The sequence below is a fragment of the Solanum stenotomum genome, chromosome 12 (assembly GCF_019186545.1).
Source record: "Solanum stenotomum isolate F172 chromosome 12, ASM1918654v1, whole genome shotgun sequence".
NCBI classification, from domain to species: domain Eukaryota; kingdom Viridiplantae; phylum Streptophyta; class Magnoliopsida; order Solanales; family Solanaceae; genus Solanum; species Solanum stenotomum.
The window spans coordinates 28,108,960-28,134,024 of record NC_064293.1 but is presented as its reverse complement, the minus strand read 5'-3'; the positions used below and the strand labels follow the sequence as shown (position 1 = coordinate 28,134,024).

The 25,065-nt window shown below is 32.8% G+C and overlaps 2 protein-coding genes, 1 long non-coding RNA gene and 1 pseudogene across 6 annotated transcripts in view; 2 read left to right on the top strand and 2 right to left on the bottom strand.

Annotated features, from left to right (window-relative positions):
* The window catches only part of LOC125846528 (berberine bridge enzyme-like 28), a 62,409-nt gene that overhangs the window by 17,276 nt on the left and 20,068 nt on the right, over positions 1-25,065 (bottom strand). Inside the window, exon 1 of one of the 4 annotated variants that reach the window (XM_049525992.1) lies at positions 2,735-2,993. The exons of the other annotated variants lie outside the window; for them this stretch is intronic. Coding sequence (XP_049381949.1) covers positions 2,735-2,940 — 206 coding nt within the window. The 5' untranslated portion in view covers positions 2,941-2,993. Of the gene's footprint in view, positions 1-2,734; positions 2,994-25,065 lie in introns of those variants that run through there. 4 annotated transcript variants of the gene reach the window in all.
* The window catches only part of LOC125846532 (uncharacterized), a 42,683-nt gene continuing 19,928 nt past the window's right edge, over positions 2,311-25,065 (top strand). Inside the window, exon 1 of the long non-coding RNA XR_007444369.1 lies at positions 2,311-2,559. This is a non-coding gene — a long non-coding RNA (uncharacterized LOC125846532). The remainder of the gene's footprint in view (positions 2,560-25,065) is intronic.
* Positions 15,728-23,453, top strand: LOC125846529 (berberine bridge enzyme-like 15). The gene is made up of 2 exons (XM_049525993.1): positions 15,728-15,944; positions 22,593-23,453. The coding sequence occupies exons 1-2, from the start codon at positions 15,756-15,758 to the stop codon at positions 23,451-23,453; spliced, it is 1,050 nt and encodes a 349-aa protein (XP_049381950.1). The 5' UTR covers positions 15,728-15,755.
* On the bottom strand, positions 19,287-20,890 carry LOC125846531 (berberine bridge enzyme-like 28; annotated as a pseudogene).

Here is a 25,065-nt window from a genome sequence, read left to right as displayed (position 1 = left end):
TCAAGTTGGAATGCCCCCAAGCCCCCATCAGAAGTTGTTGATAGGTGTCATAATAGGCCTCATTCTGATTGCTCGCGGCTAATTTAGCAAGATGGTCTGCAACCGTATTGACCTCCCTGAAATAGTGTTCTACCTTGACATTAGCAAGTTTCTTCAGATGCTGAACCTCTTCAATGATCCTCAATAGTTTATAATTATAGCATTTGTTCTCGTTGATCATTTGGACAAGAGATAATGAATCCGCTTCAAGGGTAAAGTCTGTATAATTCAAAAGTGTACATCTGCTCAAACCATATTTAGCTGCCAATGCCTCTGCTTCCAAAGTACTGTCACATTGTATAGGTGAAGAGAAGGCCATCACAAATTCACCTTTGTCGTCTCTTAACACTCCTCTTATATATACCAGCTTTAACAGTAGGAGAAGTGAAACTCCCCATCAGTGTTAAGCTTCAATAGACCCAAATTTGGAAAGTTCTCCAGCTGCAAACAATAGTTCTCATAGGGAATGGTTTGAGACTCTTAGGTTTTTGTGGACAGCATTAGTGGTATTTTGAGTCCACCATTGATTGATCAGGTGTCTCATTGTGCCTTGGTGGTAAGATCCCAAAAAACTTGATCTTTGTTGCCAATGGTAATGGTCAATATGCATGTGTTGCACCATTTCATTGGACAATAAATTGCTTAGCTTATTAACATTCCAAGCACCATTTCATTGGACAATAGCTAAAACTTTTCTTTCATCAGGATATATAGTAACTTGCAAGAGGACCTTTTCCACTCCAATTATCCCACCAGAAGCTACTCACTCCATCCTGAATTAATTTGCCAAATATAATCATGTGCTTTTCCGCACTGCTCCTTACTTGAGTCATCATCTTCCACAAATGTGATCAATTACCAGAAGCCCACTTTTTAGTAGTACAGTGAGCTCTAACACAATATTTATGTTTAAAAAAGGTACGTAGCCATACATTGCATGCATGTTGATACATTACATATAAAACCATTATAAAATAATTTTTGTTACTTGTACATATTTATAAGTAACCCAAATTATTTAGTAAAGTCACTGAATTTAGTGTGTATCAATAAAATCATTTAAACATATGACTCTTCTCTTATAAAATCACTCTACATGATTTGTATCAATGGTTAAAAAGAGCATTTTTAGAAACAAAAAAAAAAGTTGTTTCATTCGTACACAATATTTTTACATAATCTTTGGAACGCATCGTGGCTACATTTATTTTTCAGTACTATAGTAGTACATATACACGTAAAAGAAATATCTAAAAAGCCTTATTTTTAGACAAGCACCGGAGATGGCTTTGATTTGTATAGTGCATAAATTAATTACCACTAAGCTTAAGATAATAGAGGGGGAATACTTTGTTCATTTCTAAAGAAATTTGTTGGATCAATTTTTGTCTTAACTTTCACCAATCTATCAAAGTTGTTCTTGAAATATTTCACTCCCCAAATTCTTGCTTGTTCATAGCTTGTGTTTCCAATAATATTGTTCATTCCTAAATCAAGATCTCTATAGTTGAAATAAGCAACTCTTGGAGATTTTGACACATACTTAGCCATGTATCGATAAAGTTTTCGATTCCAAGCTATGTTTCTCTTGGAATTTTCCATTTTCCCCCAAAAAACTGCATACTCGATCATGAATATATTTCCAGCTCTATGAGGGAAAGGAGTTTCAGATTCTGAGATTTCACTCAACTTTCCTCCATAAGGACTAAACTGTAATTCAACACCTGAATTTTCGCCTAATTGATTGTATAGTTTCCATATACCTTCAAGACCATTTATAGAAATTGGGTGTTGGACATAGTCTGATTTCCCTTTGAAATAGTACTCTTGATTAGCTGTGCTATTCCAATCTTGTAACACATCAAGTGATGTGCCCCTAGGGAAACCCGCAAAGAAGAGTATAGATTCTATCCAACTCATCTCAATGCAATCTTCTTTCACTAACCCTAGTTCTGGGAAGCTCTTTTGCATTTCGTGGAGGAGTTCATCTACTCCTCCAACAAACATTGTAGTGAACGCCTTAATGGAAATTCAATATTGCTCCTCAGGAAGATCCTGAGGAGGAGATTGTCATCAACTTTGTCCGCGATATGTTGCCATTTGTAGACTAGTTGAGTTATATTTTGTTCCAACCTTCGTGTCACGTTGAACACGGTCACCTTTTTCAGGAATATCGACTAATTTAACCTTCCATGAGATAATGAGACCAAAACTAGTCCCTCCACCTCCTCTAATAGCCCAAAAGTGATCCTCACCCATTGATTCTCGATCCTTGATTCGTCTATTAGCATCGATCAATTTTGCATCAATGATGTTATCAGCAGCAGTACCGAACTTTCGTGACATCATGCTATACCCTCCACCACTAAAGTGTCCACCAACACCAACTGTTGGGCAAACCCCAGCAACTACGGCCAAATTTTTACTTTTTTGAGCGATTCTATAGTAAACTTCCCCTAGGGTCGCGCCAGCTTGAATCCAAGCAGTCTTTTTTTGGGTATCAATGGATATTGATCTTAGGTTCCTAAGATCAATTATGAAAAAGGGTGTCTCCGAAATGTGTGAAAGACCCTCATAGTCATGTCCACCACTTCGAATTCTGATTTGTAGGTCATGTATCTTGGAGCAATGTATAGCTGCCTGGATTTGAGATTCGTTGGTAGGAGTGAAAATAATTGATGGTTTGAAGTCGGAGGTTATCCTTAGGTTATCTGAAAAGGAGTTCAAAATGGTGGAATATGATGAGTTTTTAGGAGTGTGGATGACTTGTGATATTGAGTTTGAGTTCATAATTTTGTGAGTAAGACATTCAAGAAAGTCATCATGAGTTTTGTTGGCCCATGATGATGAAAGGCAAATTAAGAGAAAGAGAAGGATTGTTAACTTGTTGAAACTAGTCATAATTGATTATTTGTTGTTGCAAAGTTTGATAATGGAGAAAATAGAAACTAACAACTTCTACTTATAGTTTTAGCTAGGGGGGAATTACAGAGGCTTAATTAGTTTCAAATCCTAATACCTCTAATTTATTGGACACAAATACAAATGAAACTTCCAAGCACCAAAAGGATTAGTCAATTGTGATGTTTATTCATATAAAAGATCTTCCTCATGCCTAACGTGGGTTATTTGTTTTTATTTTTATCTTATGGTCATAACATGCGTATAATTATTTATATATCATTGATAACGATCGATAAAAACTAATTAGAGAAAAAAAAATTCTCTTATTTTGAATTTTACATATCTTCTAGATTTGATTATAATAGCCTACTTTCATATAATTGTATGGTCGAATAGATAAAATTATCTACTATAATGGATATTATCAATGTATTATAAAGAAATTTGTGTAGAAACTTAACATTTCCTCTGCATTATTGAAACATAAAGTTTAAACAAATATTCTAGTCATTAACGTACACGTTTGTCCGACTTGATTTTTTAAATGTCAAACTATACCTTAATAAGAAATTATAATTTTTCTATATTAATGAAAATTGATGGGGTTTTGTGTCAAACTTCCTATATGTCTATTATCCCAAAATTATCATTTACCAAATCCACTTTGACCTTTAGATGATAAATATGGATAAAGATGTTAATACGAAAATATCAAGATAAATTTCTACATATGTAATTTATTGTACATATATCTCCACGGGTATAAAATGAGAAGGTATAATAATATTGACGACTTGTAATTGTGGTCCAAGACACCGCATAAATTATAATACGTTGAACTCAAAATGTCTAAATTTTTGTAATTGTGATGAATAAATATAGGGGTGTCAAAAATGACCCCAAACATAGGTTATAACTCGCCTAACCTGTCCAGAATTTTAAGGGTTGGGTTCAATCTCAACACATTCAAGCTTAATCCATTTTAAGAGAATCCTCAATTGAGCCCAATTCAATCTTCAATTTCAACCCGTTTTAAAATTCTTTACTAAGATATGTTCCTATATTAAAGATATGAATTATTATCTATTTAACATCTTTTAGGATTTATCTATCCATTTGTTACTTTTTTAAAAAAAAAAATCTTGAGCGGAAATTCGAATTGTGATTATAAAAGTTAAATATCACTATATTAAAATTATTGAGATTAATCGGGTCAAATTGGGCGGGTCAAGACCCAACCCATTTTTTAGCCCATTTGAACCCTGTTGACACCCAATTTTTGACCTCCACATTATAGATTAATAATCGAGCTTTTTCAATTTTAAACGATTTAAAATAATTAGTTTTATAAAAAAAAAAATTAAAAAATAATAATAATATAGTTTGCAAGTTATTTTAAGATAGTGTTATCAATTTTTTTTTAATTTTTAGACAATATATATGTTTTACATAATTATGTATATAATTAGTATATTTTATGATTATTCGAAAATCGTCTCAAAAGATTTTGTTTAAATTAAATATTTGGTTAATTAGTTTAATTATATAATAGTTTATATTTTTAAATTAGTTAGTTTATATTTGAGCTAACTATTTTATTTGTTTAAATTTAAGAAGCTCGTTAATTAATTAATATATCGTCTTGTTTAAGTTTTAGTCAAATTTTCTAAATTAAACTCAATTTGACTATTTCTTAAACTTCAAGCCCTAACCAATTTACACCTCCAATCTTGAACCAAACGTCGGCCCATTATTCTTGGCCCAAATCAATTCCCCTATACTAACATTCCCAGCCCATTTCTTTCTCCTTTCCAGAAAATCCAACCCAATTCTCCTAAAACAACCCATCAGCAAAATAATACAACAACAACAATAGGTACAACATACCAAACGATCGGACCCCACTGCCTCGTCTTCTTCTTCTTTCATGAAACCAAACTGACCCCATCGTGTTTCTCCTTCACGCCAAGAATCCCGGAAATCCAGCGCCAGTCGCATTAATCTGGCAAATCTGGAGAAAAGTTGTCATTCTCCTCGCTTGCAGCGTCCAACCACCCTCACGTCCCCTTTTCAGGGATTTCTGAATCTCTCCACTGTTGCTTCTAAAAGAGCAATTTAAAATTCAAATTACAACCGTTTCCCCCTAATTTCCATCTATATATTCATCTCTTTGGGTCACAACCGAAAGAAAAAAAGAGGTAAGGTAAGTCTTAGGAGGTTTTTTTTGGAGTCTGGTTCTTTGGAAAATACTCGTTTACATTCAAGAAATTTCAAAGCTATTTTCTAATCCTAATTAGTTATGAGAAGTTTCATCTGAAGTTACTTCGAATTTCTTGGTTTGCTGCTCGAGTCGAAGTTGTGTGAGAAGTCGCTCTCCTTCGAGCTCGTCATTGTCCCAGTTGCTGCCCGTATAGAGGTAATATTCCCTATTCTTGAATATATATTCATTCTCGAGATAATGCATTAGACTCAGTTTGATTATACTCATGAGATGTTTGTGCCGTTTTAGACATTATTCTTCGTAATCCCTGAAATAATCTCTCTGTTATTTGTGATGATATTTAACTTCAAGAATGAGAAACTGCCAACATTGTCTCTGTATTTGCTAATAACCAATTGTTATAGTCTAGGAATCTGGCTCGTTTGTAAGCTTCCGGTGTTCAGCCATGCCTCTCTTCGTTTTATCTTGTTGTCGCCCCTTCATTTTCTTCTTAAATATCATTTACCTGTTCATATTATCTTGCTGGGAATGTCTAATTATGGTCTCTTTGTTGGCTCTCGAGAAGTTGTAATAGTATGAAATACCAAATATGTCGTAAATGAATCAAGTAATCCTATTTGTTGTGACACTTTACTAGTTGTACCTTTTGAATATCTTAAAAGAGTATCATGAATTTATAGTATATCTATTTACTCTTGAATTTTTAACTTGCCTGATTCATGTGATAAGCAGTTTCGCTTCATATACACGATATCCTTGTCACTTGAGAGTTTAGGTGTAAATTAAAGCTTTTCGACAACTTTTCGGTAGTCGTCTCTTTACAAATTTTCATGTAAACTATTTGGCTTTAATTAGCTCCCGCTTTGAACATCATAAAATTGTGTGATTGTCTACTTATTATGTATAGGGTATGGTTAGTGTCTTTTTCAGATTATGCGATTAAGAACATTATTTGGAAACTCGGAATCATGAGATGTTTGGCTTAACTTGTGTTGGCTCTTGCAAAGTTGCTTCTAATTTAGTCTTAAAATGTTCATCTCCTCATCTTTGTGGCTGATTTAGTTTGAATAACATTCTCCATCTCTTTAGTTGCATTATAGTCATGTTGTTGGAGTGATGCCTAAAAAATAAAAATAGTAATAATAAAATGTGTCTACTTACTAAAGTTGCTAATATATATATATATTTTTTACTCATGTTTAGAAGATGTGTAAATTTTATCACAAGTTACTAGTGTTATCTTGTTGTTTATATTCTTTAGTTAAATACTCCCTAAAGTCCCAATCTGCTTGTTTTAGTGCAGCTCCAAGCTTGTCCCATTAATTGTTAACCTTAGAGAAATTCTCTATATATATGAACAAATATATACTATCGACATAGCAATATTTCTTGGAATTTCGGCTCAAGATATACCTTTGTATAGCTCTTGGTTTCTACATACGCCTTTAGTTTGATATTTCTTTTTAAACTCATATGTTACTTAAGTCGCCTTTTTCATGTTTCTTTAAGTGCCGACCTCTCGCTATGCTCCTTGGTTTGAGTTTTCTTTGTTACTTTCCTTCTCATATGTCTACTTGAATATTATCGAATTCGTTTTGTTCGTTATACCTCATTCAAGCATTGTTACTTCCTGGGTGCAATAACCTTGTCGTCTTCATTCTTTGATTTCATCCACTAGTCTGATAAGTCGTGAAACTACTATCCTGTCTTACTTCTTTAAGATTCTGCTTGCTTTGATGTTTGTCTTTTAAACTATTTGGCATCAGTTGGGTCTGAAATATTTGGATAAACTCGAATCTCTTAGTAATAAAAAATAGTTCAAATTTTTAGTCTTTTAAAACAGCTCCTATCTATTTGTTTTCATCCTTGATGTGCAGCATGGTTCAATTTCCTACTTACCTGGCAGCTTTTGGATTGAGATTTCCTTTCATTGATTTCCTCTTAGTTTCCATTAATGATCACTTGCTTGGTTTTCTTTTCTGTAGTAAGTTGTAGCTTCCCGTTAAAGTACTAAAGTATATATAGAATCAAGCACTTTATTGGAACCTTTATGATCTGATTCTATATAGATTTTGTTGAAATTGTTGTGATGCCTTGATTTAGCCTAGAGTTACTTTTTGTTTGCTAGTTATCATTAGCGACTCTTGTGGTTTGTTCATTTTGTTTCACTTTATTTGAGTTCTCACTAATATTAAGAAGCTGAAATTTGATCATGCTATGTTTATTTCCTTTCAACTACATTTACCCCAAAAGCTTCCCTTTTCCTCTTCATTAGTATCTTTGGTTACTGGAAAGTGTAACGTTGCTTCATTTTAATTTGGAATGATGTCTTCTGCCTCACTCATAACTAAGTAATCTTGTTTTCAACTATTTTCGGTTCTTATTCCTTCTAAGTTGTTGATAACCTCTACTTTTATTAGACTTTTGCCAAGCCTCCTGTTGATTTTCCTCCTAAGATGTGCTAGTTTGTGCCCTTAATTGATTGTGATTTGGTTAAGTATGCAATATGATAGACAAATTTGAGTTTCATTAAAGTATTAGCACTTTGACAGAAATAGGGTCTAGATTGGTTTGTGATTATCGAGTGCATGAATTGATTATTTTTGGGTTCTTTAATGAGCATATATAATTATTTAATTTATCAGGGGATTGTTCAATTACTAATTCGTTTCTTCTTTATTATGGCGCACCCATTTGGACTCTTTTTCCTTCCTCCTTTGCAATTCGAAATGAGCTACGAAAGCCCAAAATTTTTTTATCGAGTCAGCCAACCTTGAGAAATCGAAGAACAAGTCTTTGGAGTTGACGTACAGGTCTCGGAAAGCGGAAAAATGGGTTGTATACATCCGATATACACTGATATACATCAGATATATACAAAAAGGGGATTGGTTTGAAGGCAAAAATTTCAGCGAAATTGGCCCAAAAGGAGGCCCAAATTCAATTTCTCCGTTACTCTATAATTATTTAATCGTGATTATTTATTATTTGTTGTTTAACTCTAACTTTATAATTTTTGATTAACTTAATTAGATTCCCCAAAAGACGAGTTATTTTCTTTAAGTTGGTTTGCTTTGAATACTTTATTTTTTGTGTTGAGGTCATTTATTTTATTAATTAAATATTGGTCAAATTTTACATCCTCAATTAAGTTAAATCGTTTGTTCTTGAAAAATGTGTTATTTAACGCTTCTTCACACATTTTTGCTCATTCTAAAATTATTTTAAGTTAAAGTATTTTTCTTTAATAAACTTGGAAAAATGGCTTTCTTTTACTTTGTCACTTTTTCTCAAAAAGTTAGTCAAAACTTTGCTTTTATTCTTCAATTAATTAAAAATTATTTTCATGCTTAGATTAACCAATTTGGTTTAAATTATTATTTTAAAAAATGATTCAAATAAAAATCAATTAATCTAGTTTTGTTAATATTTTAATTACTTGTCTTTAATTCAAATGGTTCAATTAAGGTCCCATTTTCCAATAAAATAAAATAATATAAAATGTGTCATTTATTTAATTATTTCCTAAAAGTTAATCAAATATTATAAATTATTATTTTTATGTTAAATCATTATTTTCCTAAAAATAGTCAAATATATTTTAGTCAAGTCACAGGTCAACCGCATGTTAGCGGACACTTCGAATGCTTAAACTCTTCTCGAAGTATAAATCGAATCCCAAACCCTCTTTGGTATTTTCAAATGATTTTTTCTATTTAAATCTTTGAAAATTATAAGTTTTCTTAATTTCTTTAAAAAATTAAGTGGCGACTCTTTTCTAAGTATTTTTCTTTAAATGTTTTATACTTAGAATATTTCAAAAAGTGATTTTTCTAAAGATAGGAAAATTACGGCACAACAAAACCCATTTGAGCCCAAAGTAAATTTGGGCGGGTCAAGACCCAACCCAATTTCTATCTCAACCCATTTTAATATCTCCAATTTCAACCCAACTTGCCCATTTGACACCACTAAGTAAATATATCAAAAGGTTATAACTCAAGTATGTAAAATTATTAAACAAAGTCATTAAATTTAGTTTTGTATCGATAAAATCACTCAACTTATTACTTTCCTCTTATAAAATCTATCACACCCCAAGCCTACATTCTCGACAGGATCGACACCTAATTCGATTATTGACTCGAGCATATCCATACATAACATGAAACATTGAGACCATACATCTAGACATGAGCGTAAAATATGATTTAAGAGCATTTGTGAAAAATTATCACGACCCAGATCGTCGTGATTGACACACACACTAACCCTCCAGTGGGAAAACCACTACTACAACTCAAACCAAGCAACTAAACCAAAAACTAAAGCATTTAAGTTACGAAAGTAAGTTAAATAGCCAAAGACTGAAGTTCTCATAAACTTCCAAAAGATCTAACAACTAAACAATGCGGAAAAACGCTTAGAACCTGAAAGTCAATGTACCAAAACATCTAAAGTTCAACAAGTCTAAACAAGAAGGGATACTACGCTAAACTAATGACTAATAGCTAATTAGAAAGTCTAAGTCCGAAATGTGGACATAGACGGAAAGAGAACTCATGGCAGCCTGGAAGAACTGGCTCACCCTTAAATTCGAACGACGATCACTAATCTTCTAAGCGAGGTCTGTCAATAGCCGCCTGAAGATGCCATGTAGAAAGAGCAAGTGCAGTATCAGTACACAACCACAGTGTACTAGTAGGATCACATTGTTATCCCACTAAGTGCAACATACATAAGTCAAGACAATAATACAATAACATGCATACACTGAACATATACAATATTATCATCATTTTACAAACAACGAACAATTTCACGATTCTCAAATATCACAACTATATCAAGTCATTAGTCCTCTCATGTATCATAATGAAGCAAGAACAAACATACATCACGCCATCATAGAATCACAACCATCACCTACCTCAAAACAAGCTTGAAACCCTAAGAAACTTGATCTTTCCCTTTCCGGATTCATTCCGCTTGTTCTTGGTCTACAAACAATCAATATAATACGGGAATCAATAAATAATCACTAATTGCCCGGATTACTAACAATTCTGACAACCCTAGATCATACCCATGATCCCACTACCCAAACTAGGGCTTTTTCCACCATAGATTTCATATCAAAACCTCCCCCCATCGATAAGTACCCATTAGCTTACATTCTACAGATTGAAAACGGATTCAGGGAGTTAAAACCTTACCTTTAGCCTCAAGAATGGTGGAAAACTGTAAAGAAAACACCTCGGGTCGTTCCTTAGCTCTTAAAGTCGAAAAGTGCATAATAAAATGTTTTTTGGGGTTTATTTCCGACTTAAGTCGCGTCGAACCCGCCACAGCGGTCCTCACCCCGCTACAGCGGCCCCGCCCTGGCGACAGAACCACCGCCAAAGCGGCTTGCACGAAACAATGAGCAAATTAAAAATTTTCAAAACCCCCATTTCACAATACGTCTTCAACCAACGACACTCAGAAACTACCCGCTCACGCTAAGATCAATTTCAGGAGTTCTACTCACCTGAATTCAATTATGTAAAGTCGTACGGGTTCCTTAACGACTTATCTAACTACTTATGTAATCAAAATCATAATTAGATCACCCAATTTCTACCAGATTACCCTAGACTTCAATGACTCCGATTTCATCCAAATCTGGACTAGGTTGAAAAATTCTATGATACTACGAAAAAAATTTCTGGCCCAAAAATTTTCCCCGTTGGCTTTTCTATAACGACGGGAACATGTCGTTACAAAAATGAGTTTCTTAAAGGGGTACTTTCCATATATCATAATACTAAAATTCATAAAATGATAGGAAAGTCAAGAATTGAAGTACATATTACTAACTGTCTATGAAACCCCCCTTTAAAATAACTGGAAACTACATGCAGGGACAAGACCCTAGCATACCTTTAACATGATATGTTAAAGTATCACAAGTAAGCACTAATCCCTAGGCACCAATAAAACATGAAGTGTAGAGCCTAGCATGTTGTTTAATCGTGTGTTCGCATACCTAAATCTGCATCATTTAAAGATGTAGCGCCCTCAACAAAAAGAACAAAGTAGATATGAAATTATATTGCATGTAAAATGGCAGAATGATACATGACATATATCATAAGAGAAACCAAACAACCAATAGAATAATAATTATGGCATGGAAGGAAATAGATAAACAAAAGTCATTAAGTCTATCATCGCAAATAGTTCAAGAGTTAACTAATATAACCGACATATTCCATCACATGAGCACATGGAGTCTGATCTCAACTTAATAAGCTAAAACATCTCACACTTCGAGTGTGAGACATACATACATATCATGTGAATCTATAATCAACCCTTATCAAGGATACATAAAGGAATCTCCCGGACCAAATATATGATCTTTAATCAACATCGACAAATGTAGTCTCAGACATTCATCTCTTAGACTTATGCCTTCTTGATTAATCATTTAACTCCTTTGAATTATATAGCATGTTGATAAGTTAAGTCTGGTGGCTCATATTCATAAGTTTTGCATTTCGTGCATCATAGCTTGAAACCATGAAAAACATATCATGTCATAAGGGTCGTATCATAAATATTAATAGATATCAAAAGTAATCAACGAACTTAATTTTTAAATAGAACTCATTTCTTTCATATTCATTCAAACAAGTTGAAAACTTGAGATAATAGAGGAGGAATGCTTTGTTCATTTCTAAAGAAATTTGTTGGATCAATTTTAGTCTTAACTTGCACCAATCTATCAAAGTTGTTCTTGAAATATCTCTCTCCCCAAATTCTTGACTCTGCATAGCTTGTGCTTCCATTAACATTGCTCACTTCTAAATCAAGATCTTTATAATTGAAATCAGCAGCTCTAAGAAATTTTGATACATACTTAACCATGTATATATACGTAAAATTTTCGACTCCAAGCTACGTTTCTTTGAGAATTTTCAATGTTTCCCCAATACACCGCATACTCAATCATGAATATATTTCCAGCTCTATGAGGGAAAGGAGTTTCATATTCTGAGATGTCACTCAACTTTCCTCCATAAGGACTAAACTGTACTTCAGCACCCGAGTTTTCGCCTACTAATTGGTTGAATAGTTTCCATATACCTTCAAGACCATTTGTAGAAATTGCTTGTTGGACCTAGTCTGATTTCCTTTGAACTATCCTCTTTGATTAGTTGTGGTATTCCAATTTAGCAACACATCAAGTGTTGTGCCCCTAGGGAAACCGACAAAGAAGAGTATCGATCTAATCCAACTCATCTCTATGCAATCTTCTTTCATCAATTATAGTTCCGGGATCCCCAAAGAACACTGTAGTGAAAAAGGTATAGTCCTTTGCCCATCCCCGAATGGAAATTCACTATTTCTCAAGAAGATCCTGAGGAGGAGAATATCATCAACTTTGTCTGCGATATGTTGCCATTTGTCAATAAGTTGTGTTGCATTTTATTCCAACGTTCATGGCACATATTGATTCTCAATCATGGATTCGCCCATTAGTATCAATTAGCTTAGCATCAATGATGTTATTAACAAATTTTCGTGACATTATGCCATAGCCTCCACCAAGAAAGTGTCCACCAACACCAACAGTTGGGCAAATCCCAGCAACAAAGGCCAATTTTTTTACTTTTTTCCGCGATTCTATAGTAAACTTCATCCACACTCCTAAAAACTCATGGAGTGGGCTTATCATTTTTGACACATGTTATGATCTTATTGGCTTCTTGTTTGACTTGGCATTCCACGTTATTTGTCACATGATACCAAATTGGACCTCTAGGATGAGATTAAATTGGACTTAACCAACTGAGTTAATCCATTGTAGCCCAAATCAATTAATTTAGGCTTTAATTAAATCCATATTTATTAGACTTAAATAATTAACCAAACTATATTAATCTATTATATTTATTTGGACTAATATATTCACGAATTTAATATAATCCGAATCATTTTATAAATTTATATTTAATACATTTTAAATGCTTACACATATATAGGCATGTTTAAATGCATGTGTTGAATATATAACTAAAACATTTTTAATACAAATGTATTATAAGTATTTTGTGTGAAGTTCAAATATTACGGTATAATTTAAATTAATTTTACGTTGTTAAAATGTATTATATTTGTTGGGATAACAACAATAAAATTTATAACAATGTATAATATTGAATTCAAATTGTATTACAACTATAGTTTATATAATAACACATAAACTAATTTGAATAATTTTTTGAATATTGAAATTCAGTTATATATCTTTTTAGTATTGTCTACTAAGAGAGAAAAATAAAAAATAATTATAATACATTTTGAATTCAATATTTGATACCATTGGTATCAAGGAGTAAATTAGTAGTGGTTTCATATATATATATATATATATACTTGATACAATCAGAGTATATATATATATCCTAATGGTATCAAGAGTAAATTAGTAGTTTTTTCTCTGAATAACTCTTTCATACCACCAGAGTATATATATACTTTAATAGTATCAAGAAGTAATTTAGTTATATATACTCTGGTAGTATCAAGTATAAATTTAGTTAAAATTGATACCATCAGGGTATATACATACTTGGTATACCACCAGGGTATATATATATAACCTAATGGGATCAAGGAGTAGTATTTTCATTGAATTACTATTTGATACCATCAGAGTATATAGTATATACATACTCTGATGGTATCAAGGAATAACTTAGTAATGTTTTCACTTAAGTGAGTTTTTCTTCCTTGATACCACCAGAATATACTTTCTTGATACAACCGGAGTATATATATACTCCAATGGTATCAAATATCAAATGGTTATTAAAGTTAAAGTTATGTCATCAGTGATAATAAATAAAAAGGTAACATTAAAAGGGTATGAAATGTATGAAAGTCCACCGCTTCGAATTCTGATTTGTAGGTCATGTACCTTGGAGCAATATATAGCTGCCTGGATTTGCGATGCATTCTTAGGTGTGAAAATAATTGATGGTTTGAAGTGGGAGGTTATCCTTGGGTTTTGTGAAAAAAAGGAGTTATAAATGGTTGAATATGATGAGTTCTTAGGAGTGTGGATGACTTGTGATATTAAGGTTGAGTTCATAATTTTGTGAGAAAGACATTCAACAAAGTCATCATGAGTTTTGTTAGTCCATGATGATGAAATTAGGCAGATTGAGAGAAAGAGAAAGATTGTTAAGTACTTGCTCATAATTGATTATTTTATTTGTTGTTGAAAATTTTGATGATGAAGAAAATGAAAATTAACAACTTGTATTTATAGGGAGAAATTAAAGAAGCTTAGTTTATATTAATTAATTCTAAAAGATTTTCTTCAATTTGTTGTCACAATCAAATATAAAGATGCACATGCTTCCTCATGTTTAACATGGATTATTCGTTTTATATTTTGTGATACAACTTAGAATGAGTATGATAATAGTATAAGAAATTCAAAGATAAAATTTCTTTGTACTTAGTGACACAGAGTAATTTTCAAGAGCAAATAGAATGTGAATATTAGACCTAAAACTGGGTAGAGAACAAAAAAATAATACACCCTCTATTTCATGTGACTTACTTTTTTTTTAAATCAGTTCCAAAAAGAATGACACATTTCTATATTAAGTAACAATTTAACTATAAAATGTTTATTTTACCCTTAATGAAATGATTTACACACATAAATTTCTATCATTCATTTTGGACCACAACATTTAAAAGTTTTCCTTTCTTTCTTAAACTCCGTGTCGAGTCAAATTACCTCACATAAAATGGGACGAAGGGAGTAATAATTATGACCCTAAAATAGAAAGTGAATACCAGACACTAAAACTGGGTAGAAAACAAAAAAATAATTAATAATTATGACCCTAAAATAAAAATAAGAAAAAAAACAAATAATCCACGTTAGCCATGAGGAAGCCCCTGCATCTTCCATGTGAATAAAACTAATACTCGTAAAACTATAAATAGAAGTTGTTAGTTTCCATTTAGTCCAACAATGATGACTAAGCTTAGAATCTTTCTTTTTCTTTCTATTTGGTTTTCATCATCCTATTCATGGTCCAACAAAACTCATGATGACTTTCTTGAATGCCTTTTTCACAAAATTATGAACTCAAACTCATCACAAGTCATCCACACTCCTAAAAACTCATCATATTCCACCCTTTTGAACTCCTTTTCAGATAACCTAAGGATAACCTCCGACTTCAAACCATCAATTATTTTTACTCCTACCAACGAATCTCAAATCCAGGTAGCTATACATTGCTCCAAGTTACATGACCTACAAATCAGAATTCGAAGCGGTGGACATGACCATGAGGGACTTTCATACATTTCAGAGACCCCTTTTTTCATAATTGATCTTAGAAACCTAAGATCAATATCCATTGATACCAAAAAAAAGACTGCTTGGATTCAAGCTGGCGCCACCATAGGGGAACTTTACTATAGAATCGCAGAAAAAAGTAAAAAATTGGCCTTTCCTGCTGGAGTTTGCCCCACTGTTGGTGTTGGTGGACACTTTAGTGGTGGAGGCTATGGTATGTTGGCACGGAAATTTGGTACTGCTGCTGATAACATCATTGATGCAAAATTAATCGATGCTAATGGACAAATCAAGGATCGAGAATCAATGGGTGAGGATCACTTTTGGGCTATTAGAGGAGGTGGAGGGACTAGTTTTGGTCTCATTATCTCATGGAAAGTGAAATTACATGATATTCCAAAAAAGGTAACCGTATTCAACGTGACACGAACGTTGGAACAAAATGCAACTCAACTAATTTACAAATGGCAACATATAGCGGACAAAGTTGATGACAATCTCCTCCTGAGGCTCTTCCTGAAGAGCAATGTTCAATCTCCATTCAAGCCTGGACAAAGGAGTATCCAAGCCATATTCTCTACAATGTTTGTTGGAGGAGTAGATGAACTCCTCCACGAGATGCAAAAGAGCTTCCCGGAACTAGGATTAATGAAAGAAGATTGCATTGAGATGAGTTGGATTGAATCTATAATATTCTTCTATGGCGGTTTCCCTAATGGCACATCACCTGATGCGTTACTAAATTGGAATACCACAAGTAATCTACATATATATTTTAAAGGGAAATCAGACTACGTCCAACACCCAATTTCTATAAAGGGTCTTGAAGGTATATGGAAACTATACAACCAATTGGGCGAAAACACAGGTGTTGAATTACAAGTTAGTCCCTATGGAGGAAAGTTGAGTGACATTTCAGAATCTGAAACACCTTTCCCTCATAGAGCTGGAAATATATTCATGATCGAGTATGCGGTTTATTGGATAAAAATGGAAGATTCTAAGAGAAGCATAGATTGGAGTCAAAAGATCTACACATACTTGGGTAAGTATGTGTCAAAATCTCCTAGAGCAGCTTATTTCAACTATAGAGATCTCGATTTAGGAATGAACAACAAAGGAAACACAAGCTATGAACAAGCAAGAATTTGGGGGGAGAAATATTTCAAGAACAACTTTGATAGATTGGTGAAAGTGAAGACAAAAATTGATCCAACAAATTTCTTTAGGAATGAACAAAGTATTCCTCCTCTATTATCTTAAGCTTAATTAACTTGTTTATTGGTGTTTGTGATTATTGTTCTTGAGTGTGTTCAACTTCCTTTGATTATTGATTCTCGCTTAGCTTCTTGGCTTTGCCTATCAGTTTGTGTGACTAGACCTTGAGAAATTAATGGAGAAAATCATGAGCTTACTTGCCATTACTTATCGTATATATATGTATTAGTAGCAAATTAAGATATCAACTATTGCTCCATTTTTAAAACTTTTTTTTGTACTAAACGATGTAATATATTATAGCTTGATATGCATCGATATGAGGAAGTGGCAGAGTGTTACTACTACTAGTGCGGGATATATAATACGTATTATAAAATTTACTAGAGCTAGTTGACTTTTTTTTGCCTAGCAAATAGAGTTCCTATTTTGTCTGCTTCTAGTCTCCCAGTTGCACAAACAATGGAGGATCTGCCCATAACAAAAATGAGTTAGCCTTTGATACTCCATTTTAATGTTTGAAACATATGTTTACTTCAATTAACACTAAGCCATAACTTTGGACTTCGTGACACAGTCATTTTCAGGAGCAAAAATAGAAGAATCAATAACAATTTTATTTTCAAAATTCAACTAAACCAAAAAATAAGTAGTACTCAAGAATGTAGCTTTTGTATTCTTGAATTAGTGATCTCATCATTTGATTAATGTCACTCATTTTTTATAAAGTATTTTCAAGTGTTTGCCTTTTCAAAGAAAAAAAACACTATTTATAGGATAAAAGTTTTAAAAGTATTTTTTTTTCCAGTAAGTAAAAGTTATTAATAGGTTCATAAATATTACAAATAAACAAGTAACTTTCAAGAACCTAAAACGCAAAACTAAATGAAGAATGAATTCTTGAAAATTCACATTAGTTTATTTTGGAAATTAATAATTTTTCTCGGAACTGTTTCAAAATTAATTGAAATAATAATTCTTACAATCACTTAGTTTTCAAAAAAAAAAAATAGCATGAGTTTTTTGACACCTTACGACCATTATCCTACATGTTGGGGTTGCATTTGGATTTGGGAGATCCGGTGGTTTCAATTGTTGTTTGGCTCGCGTCGGAGTTACTTTCAAACCCCTTCGTCTAATAAATACATGATTAAAATTATTATTATTTGTATAAAGAGTAGATATCAAATTCTCCTAGCTAATTCATATGTTAATTACTTCTTTAGATCCTGAACCCCTTTAGTAAAAATCCTGGCTCCACTGCTGCCCATCAAAGGGCACTCAAGTTGCCGACAGTATTAGAGTTTTCTTTTCTACACTTTTTTTCTTACACTTATTATCTGCATCAAATTCATATTATCCCTTCAAATACTTGTAAAGTATGCAAATCTGGGGAAAGAAACTATTTATCACTTCTTTAACATCTATGATCCCTATTGTTTCCTCAAGCAACTCTTCACTAAGAGTGATCACACTCACTACAATACTATGCCTATTTCAATTATAATTTTTTCCATTCTATGTCATCTTTGGGAATCTCAAAATGATTGCATCTTTTAGCACAAATATTCCCAACCCAATACTGCAGTAATTCAGAACTTGGCACTAGAATAATAACATATAGGGCTTAACTACAAAAACTGATTGTGCTTTAAACCCTTATATCCATACTCAAGGAATTGGTGGAGTCTTTCACGATTTTGCAGGAAACTTGATAATTTGTTTTGCAGGAGAATTGAATGTAAATATACCTTTGCAAACAAAAGCATTAATTGGCACTGTTCCACGGCCTACAGCTTGCAATAGCTCATTATTTGACATCACTACAAATCAATATAGATGTTAAAGAGGTTCTTCAACATATCCACAACACATCTAACTCTCATATGTCATTTTTTGATGATTGCAGGCACCTCCTCAACCACCTTAAATATCCATCATTTGCACATGTGTACAGCGAGCAAAATGCAGTCGCTGAAAAAATGGCACATTTTGGTTCTTCAATGAATGGTGGCAGCATAAGGATATTTAACCAATCTCCTATTTTTGTTATGGATCTCCTAGAAGCAGGTCAAAGAGGGGTTACAAAATCAAGAATTATAGCACATGCTCCATCCAACACATACACAAATGTTATCGTGATTAGTTCACAATTTTTTTTTGTACTAAAAGTTTTTGTAATGTCAGTAATATAGGTACTATGCTAATCATCCTTCTAGTTCTAAATATAGAATAGATACTAGTACTCACTCTTTGTATCCCTCTCATGGGAATCTAGCTTCATGTACACTTTCTCTGATATAACAAAATATGAACTTTCGTTGTTTTTTTTTATTATTCCGTTTTAAATTTGAAAGTTTGAAAATTATAAGAAAAATACTATAACTTGCCAGAAGTTAATAGATGAAACTATCATGCACTATTTTTTCTGGATATATCATGCCTCCATTTAATACATAAAAGCCTTATTTTTTGAAACCGGTAATATAATGGCTTCGCAATAAACTGCATAAATTACTACTAATCAAATTAAGATAATAGAGGAGGAATACTTTGTTCATTCCTAAAGAAATTTGTTGGATCAATTTTTGTCTTAACTTTCACCAATCTATCAAAGTTGTTCTTGAAATATTTCACTCCCCAAACTCTTGCTTGTTCATAGCTTGTGTTTCTTTTATTGTTCACTCCTAAATCAAGATCTCTATAGTTGAAATAAGCAGCTCTTGGAGATTTTGACACATACTTAGCCATGTATCGATAAAGTTTTCGATTCCAAGCTATGTTTCTTTTAGAATTTTCAATATCCCCCCAATTCACACCATAATGTATCATAAATATATTTCCGGCTCTATGAGGGAAAGGAGTTTCAGATTCTGATTTCTCACTCAACTTTCCTCCCCAAGGACTAAATTCTAACATGGCGTTCGAGCTTTTGATTGATGATAATTGGTTGAGTAGTTTCCATATACCTTCAAGACCATTTATAGAAATTGGGTGTTGGACGTAGTCTGATTTCCCTTTGAAGAATCCTACATTATAAGTTGAGCTATTCCAATGTAGTAGCACATCAGGTGATGTGCCCCTAGGGAGACTGTTAAAGAAGAGTATCGATTCGATCCAACTCATTTCAATGCAATCTTTCTTCACTAACCCTAGTTCCGGGAACCTATCTTGCATTTCATGGAGGAGGTCATTGACTCCTCCAATGAACATTGTAAAGAAGAAGGCGTGGACAGTCTTTTTCCCATGGCTGAGTTGAGATTCAGTATTCCACAAGAAGATCCTGAGGAGGAGATTGTCATCAACTTTGTCCGCGATATGTTGCCATTTGTAAATTAGTTGAGTGGCATTTTGTTCCAACGTTCGTGTGACTTTGAATACGGTTACCTTTTCTGGAATATCAAGTAATTTCACTTTCCATGAGATAATGAGACCAAAACTAGTCCCTCCCCCTCCTCTAATAGCCCAAAAGTGATCCTCACCCATTGATTCTCGATCCTGAATTTGTCCGCTAGCATCGATTAATTTTGCATCAATGATGTTATCAGCAGCAGTACCAAATTTTCGTGACATCATGCTATAGCCTCCACCACTTAAGTGTCCACCAACACCAACACTAGGGCAAACCCCAGCAATAAAGGCCAGTTTTTTACTTTTTTGAGCGATTCTATAGTAAACTTCCCCTAGGGTTGCCCCAGGCCAGCTTGAATCCAAGCAGTCCTTTTCTCGGTATCAATGGATATTGATCTTAGGTTTCTAAGATCAATTACGACAAAGGGGTTCTCAGAAATGTATGAAAGTCCCTCATAGTCATGTCCACCGCTTCGAATTCTGATTTGTAGGTCATGTACCTTGGAGCAATGTATAGCTGCTTGGATTTGTGATGCATTCGTAGGTGTGAAAATAATTGATGGTTTAAAGTCAGAGGTTATCCTTGGGTTTTGTGAAAAAAAGGAGTTATAAATGGTTGAATACGATGAGTTCTTAGGAGTGTGGATGACTTGTGATAATAAGGTTGAGTTGATAATTTTGTGAGAAAGACATTCAATAAAGTTATCATGAGTTTTGTTAGCCCGTGATGATGAAATTAGGCAAATTGAGAGAAAGAGAAAGATTGTTAAGTACTTGCTCATAATTGATTATTTTATTTGTTGTTGAAAATTTTGATGATGAAGAAAATGAAAATTAACAACTTGTATTTATAGGGAGAAATTAAAGAAGCTTAGTTTATATTAATTAATTCTAAAAGATTTTCTTTAATTTGTTGTCACAATCAAATTAAAAGATGCACATGCTTCCTCATGTTTAACATGGATTATTCGTTTTATATTTTGTGATACAACTTAGAATGAGTATGATAATAGTATAAGAAATTCAAAGATAAAATTTCTCTTGACTTAGTTACACAAAGTAATTTTCAAGAGCAATGTGAATATCAGAAACTAAAACTGGATAGAAAACAAAAAAAATAATACACCCTCTATATCCCATGTGACTTACTTTTATTTTTAGTCAGTTCCAAAAAAATAACACATTTCTATATTAAGTAACAATTTAACTATAAAATGTTTATTTTCTCCTTAATGAAATGATTTACACACACACAAATTTTTTTATCATTCATTTTGGACCACAAGATTTAAAAGNACTTTTATTTTTAGTCAGTTCCAAAAAAATAACACATTTCTATATTAAGTAACAATTTAACTATAAAATGTTTATTTTCTCCTTAATGAAATGATTTACACACGCACAAATTTTTTTATCATTCATTTTGGACCACAAAATTTAAAAGTCTTCATTTCTTTCTAAAACTCTGTGTTGAGTCAAACTACCTCACATAAAATGGAGCAGAAGGAGTAATAATTATGACCCTAAAATAGAATGTGAATACCAGACACTAAAACTGGGTAGAAAACAAAAAAATAATTAATAATTATGACCCTAAAAGAAAAATAAGAATAAAAACAAATAATCCACGTTAGCCATGAGGAAGCCCCTGCATCTTCCATGTGAATAAAACTAATATTCGTGTATTTTCTCCCAAGCTAAAACTATAAATACAAGTTGTTAGTTTCCATTTAGTCCACAATTATGACTAAGTTAACAATCTTTGTTTTTCTCTCAATTTGGTTTTCATCATCATATTCATGGTCCAACGAAACTCATATTGATGACTTTCTTCAATGCCTTTCTCACAAAATTATAAACTCAAACTCATCACAAATCATCCACACTCCTGAAAACTCATCATATTCCATCCTTTTTAACTCCTTTTTTTCAGATAATCAAAGGATAACCTCCGACGTCAAACCATCAATTATTTTCACTCCTACCAAAGAATCTCAAATCAAGGCAGCTATACGTTGCTCCAAGATACATGGCCTACAAATTAGAATTCGAAGTGGTGGACATGACCATGAGGGACTTTCATACACTTCGGAGACCCCTTTTTTCATAATTGATCTTAGGAACCTAAGATCAATATCCATTGATACCCAAAAAAAGACTGCTTGGGTTCAAGCTGGCGCGACCATAGGGGAACTTTACTATAGAATCGCCCAAAAAAGTAAAAAATTGGCCTTTCCTGCTGGGGTTTGCCCCAATGTTGGTGTTGGTGGACACTTTAGTGGTGGAGGCTATGGTATGTTGGCACGGAAATTCGGTACTGCTGCTGATAACATCATTGATGCAAAATTAATTGATGCTAATGGACAAATCCTAGATCGAGAATCAATGGGTGAGGATCACTTTTGGGCTATTAGAGGAGGTGGAGGGACTAGTTTTGGTATCATTACCTCATGGAAAGTGAAATTACATGATATTCCAGAAAAGGTAACTGTATTCAACGTGACACGAACGTTGGAACAAAATGCAACTCAACTAGTCTACAAATGGCAGCATATCGCAGACAAAGTTGATGACAATCTCCTCCTTAGGCTCTTCCTGAGGAGCAATATTTCTTCTCCATTCAAGCGTGGACAAAGGAGTATCCATGCCATATTCTTTACAATGTTTGTTGGAGGAGTAGATGAACTCCTCCACGAAATGAAAAAGAGCTTCCCGGAACTAGGATTAATGAAAGAAGATTGCATTGAGATGAGTTGGATTGAATCTATAATCTTCTTCTATATCGGTTTCCCTAAGGGCACATCACCTGATGTGTTACTAAATTGGAATACCACAACTAAAAAACAGTTGTATTTTAAAGGGAAATCAGACTATGTCCAACACCCAATTTCTATAAAGGGTCTTGAAGGTATATGGAAACTATACAACAAATTGGGCGAAAATGCAGGCGTTGAATTACAGTTTAGTCCCTATGGAGGAAAGTTGAGTGAGATATCAGAATCTGAAACACCTTTCCCTCATAGAGCTGGAAATATATACATGATCGAGTATGCGGCTTTTTGGATGAAAATGGAAAATTCTAAGAGAAGCTTAGATTGGAGTCGAAAACTTTATAGATACATGGCTAAGTATGTGTCAAAATCTCCTAGAGCAGCTTATTTCAACTATAGAGATCTTGATATAGGAGTGAACAATATTAATGGAAACACAAGCTATGAACAAGCAAGAATTTGGGGAGTGAAATATTTCAAGAACAACTTTGATAGATTGGTGAAAATCAAGACAAAAATTGATCCAACAAATATCTTTAGGAATGAACAAAGTATTCCTCCTCTATTATCTTAAGCTTAACTTGTTCTTGAGTGTGTGTGACTATTAATTGTCGCTTAGCTTCTTGGCTGTGCCTATCAGTTTGAGTGACTATATATTATCTTGAGAAAACTAAATGACTTTTGTTCACTTTACTCCTAAGGATTAGTCCTTATGATATTTTAATATATCATGTCACTACAATAAAAATATTTTTTAGCGGCAATAAATATACACATTAACAAAGAGTGTTAAAGTCTATATCGGCATTAGTTAAATGTCATTGGATCCAATGTCGCTATAGGTTTTAGGGACATTCACAAAGAATGCTAATTGCCGCTAAAAATACATATTTAATGGCAATTAAGCTATTGACATTAATTAATTGCTGCTAATGATTATTTATGGTGTAGTGTGTTAAAAGTATGATAGGGTTGATAGGGTTTTGTCCCTGCATGTAGTTTCCAGTTATGTTAGAGGGACTTCATAGAAAGTTAGTTATAGTATTTCAGTTCTTGACTTCCGTATGATTTTATGAATTTTAGTACTATGATATAGGGAAAAATTAATTAACTTTATCAAAAAGATAATAATCTATTAACAGTGCAAAGGACTTCTGTTCATTGTGACACTAAAACATTAATGAATCTGACGGAGTGCTGTAAATCTAGGGGTTGATCAGAGATCATTGAAAAATCAGTCATACTCTTAGTAAATTTATCGATTTTATTATTGAATTGTGAATTGAGTTCTGCTTACATGAAACAAAACAAGATTGATTATTGTTACCACTTTTGAAAAGGGCATTTTTTCATTATATTTTTTTATTAATTAAACAGTTGTGGTTAATTGTAATTATTGATTGAGCTAGCGAATCACTCCCTACTATATTATATTACAGAGATCACAAGTGACGTCGATATATAAGGCTTTCTCTAGCTAGAGTGCACGAGTTGACAAATTCTTGGTTAGCAGGAATTGCTTTGCGCGGGCAAGAAATTATTTATTTGATATCATCCTTTTCTTTTAAACTCTTGCTTCATTAGTCATTTCTCTAAAAAAAAATTGTTTCGTTAAAAATATGTTTAAAATTAATGATCTTATAATTATAACTATTGTTTTTTTTCGTAGACAATAATTGCACTATTCAACTATAAAATTTAGGTTGTAGCCATTTGAATATATATTTTTTGTGACAAAATTTCATTGTGGCTAAATTGTAGGTTAAATAGAGACAATAATACAATTGTCTCTAATTGTTTGAACTATTAGTGACAAAAACAAATGTCACAATAGAATACAAATTTTTGTGGCTAAGGTATACAATATAATTAACTACAAATTATAGTTTGTCTCTAATGTATAAATATTGTTTTGAGAATGAGTTTTTTGTATCCAAAATTTAACTAATTTTAGGACAAAAAATTATTTGTTGCAAATGTATCAATATAATTTTTGCGACAAATTTTTTTTGTATCCAAAATTTAACTAATTTTAGGATAAAAAATGATTCCTCACTAATGTATCAATATATTTTTTGCGACAAAAAAATTTCGTATTCAAAATTTAACTAATTTTAGGACAAAAATGATTTGTCACTAATGTCTCAATATATTTTTTGTGACAAAAAAATTTCGTATCCAAAATT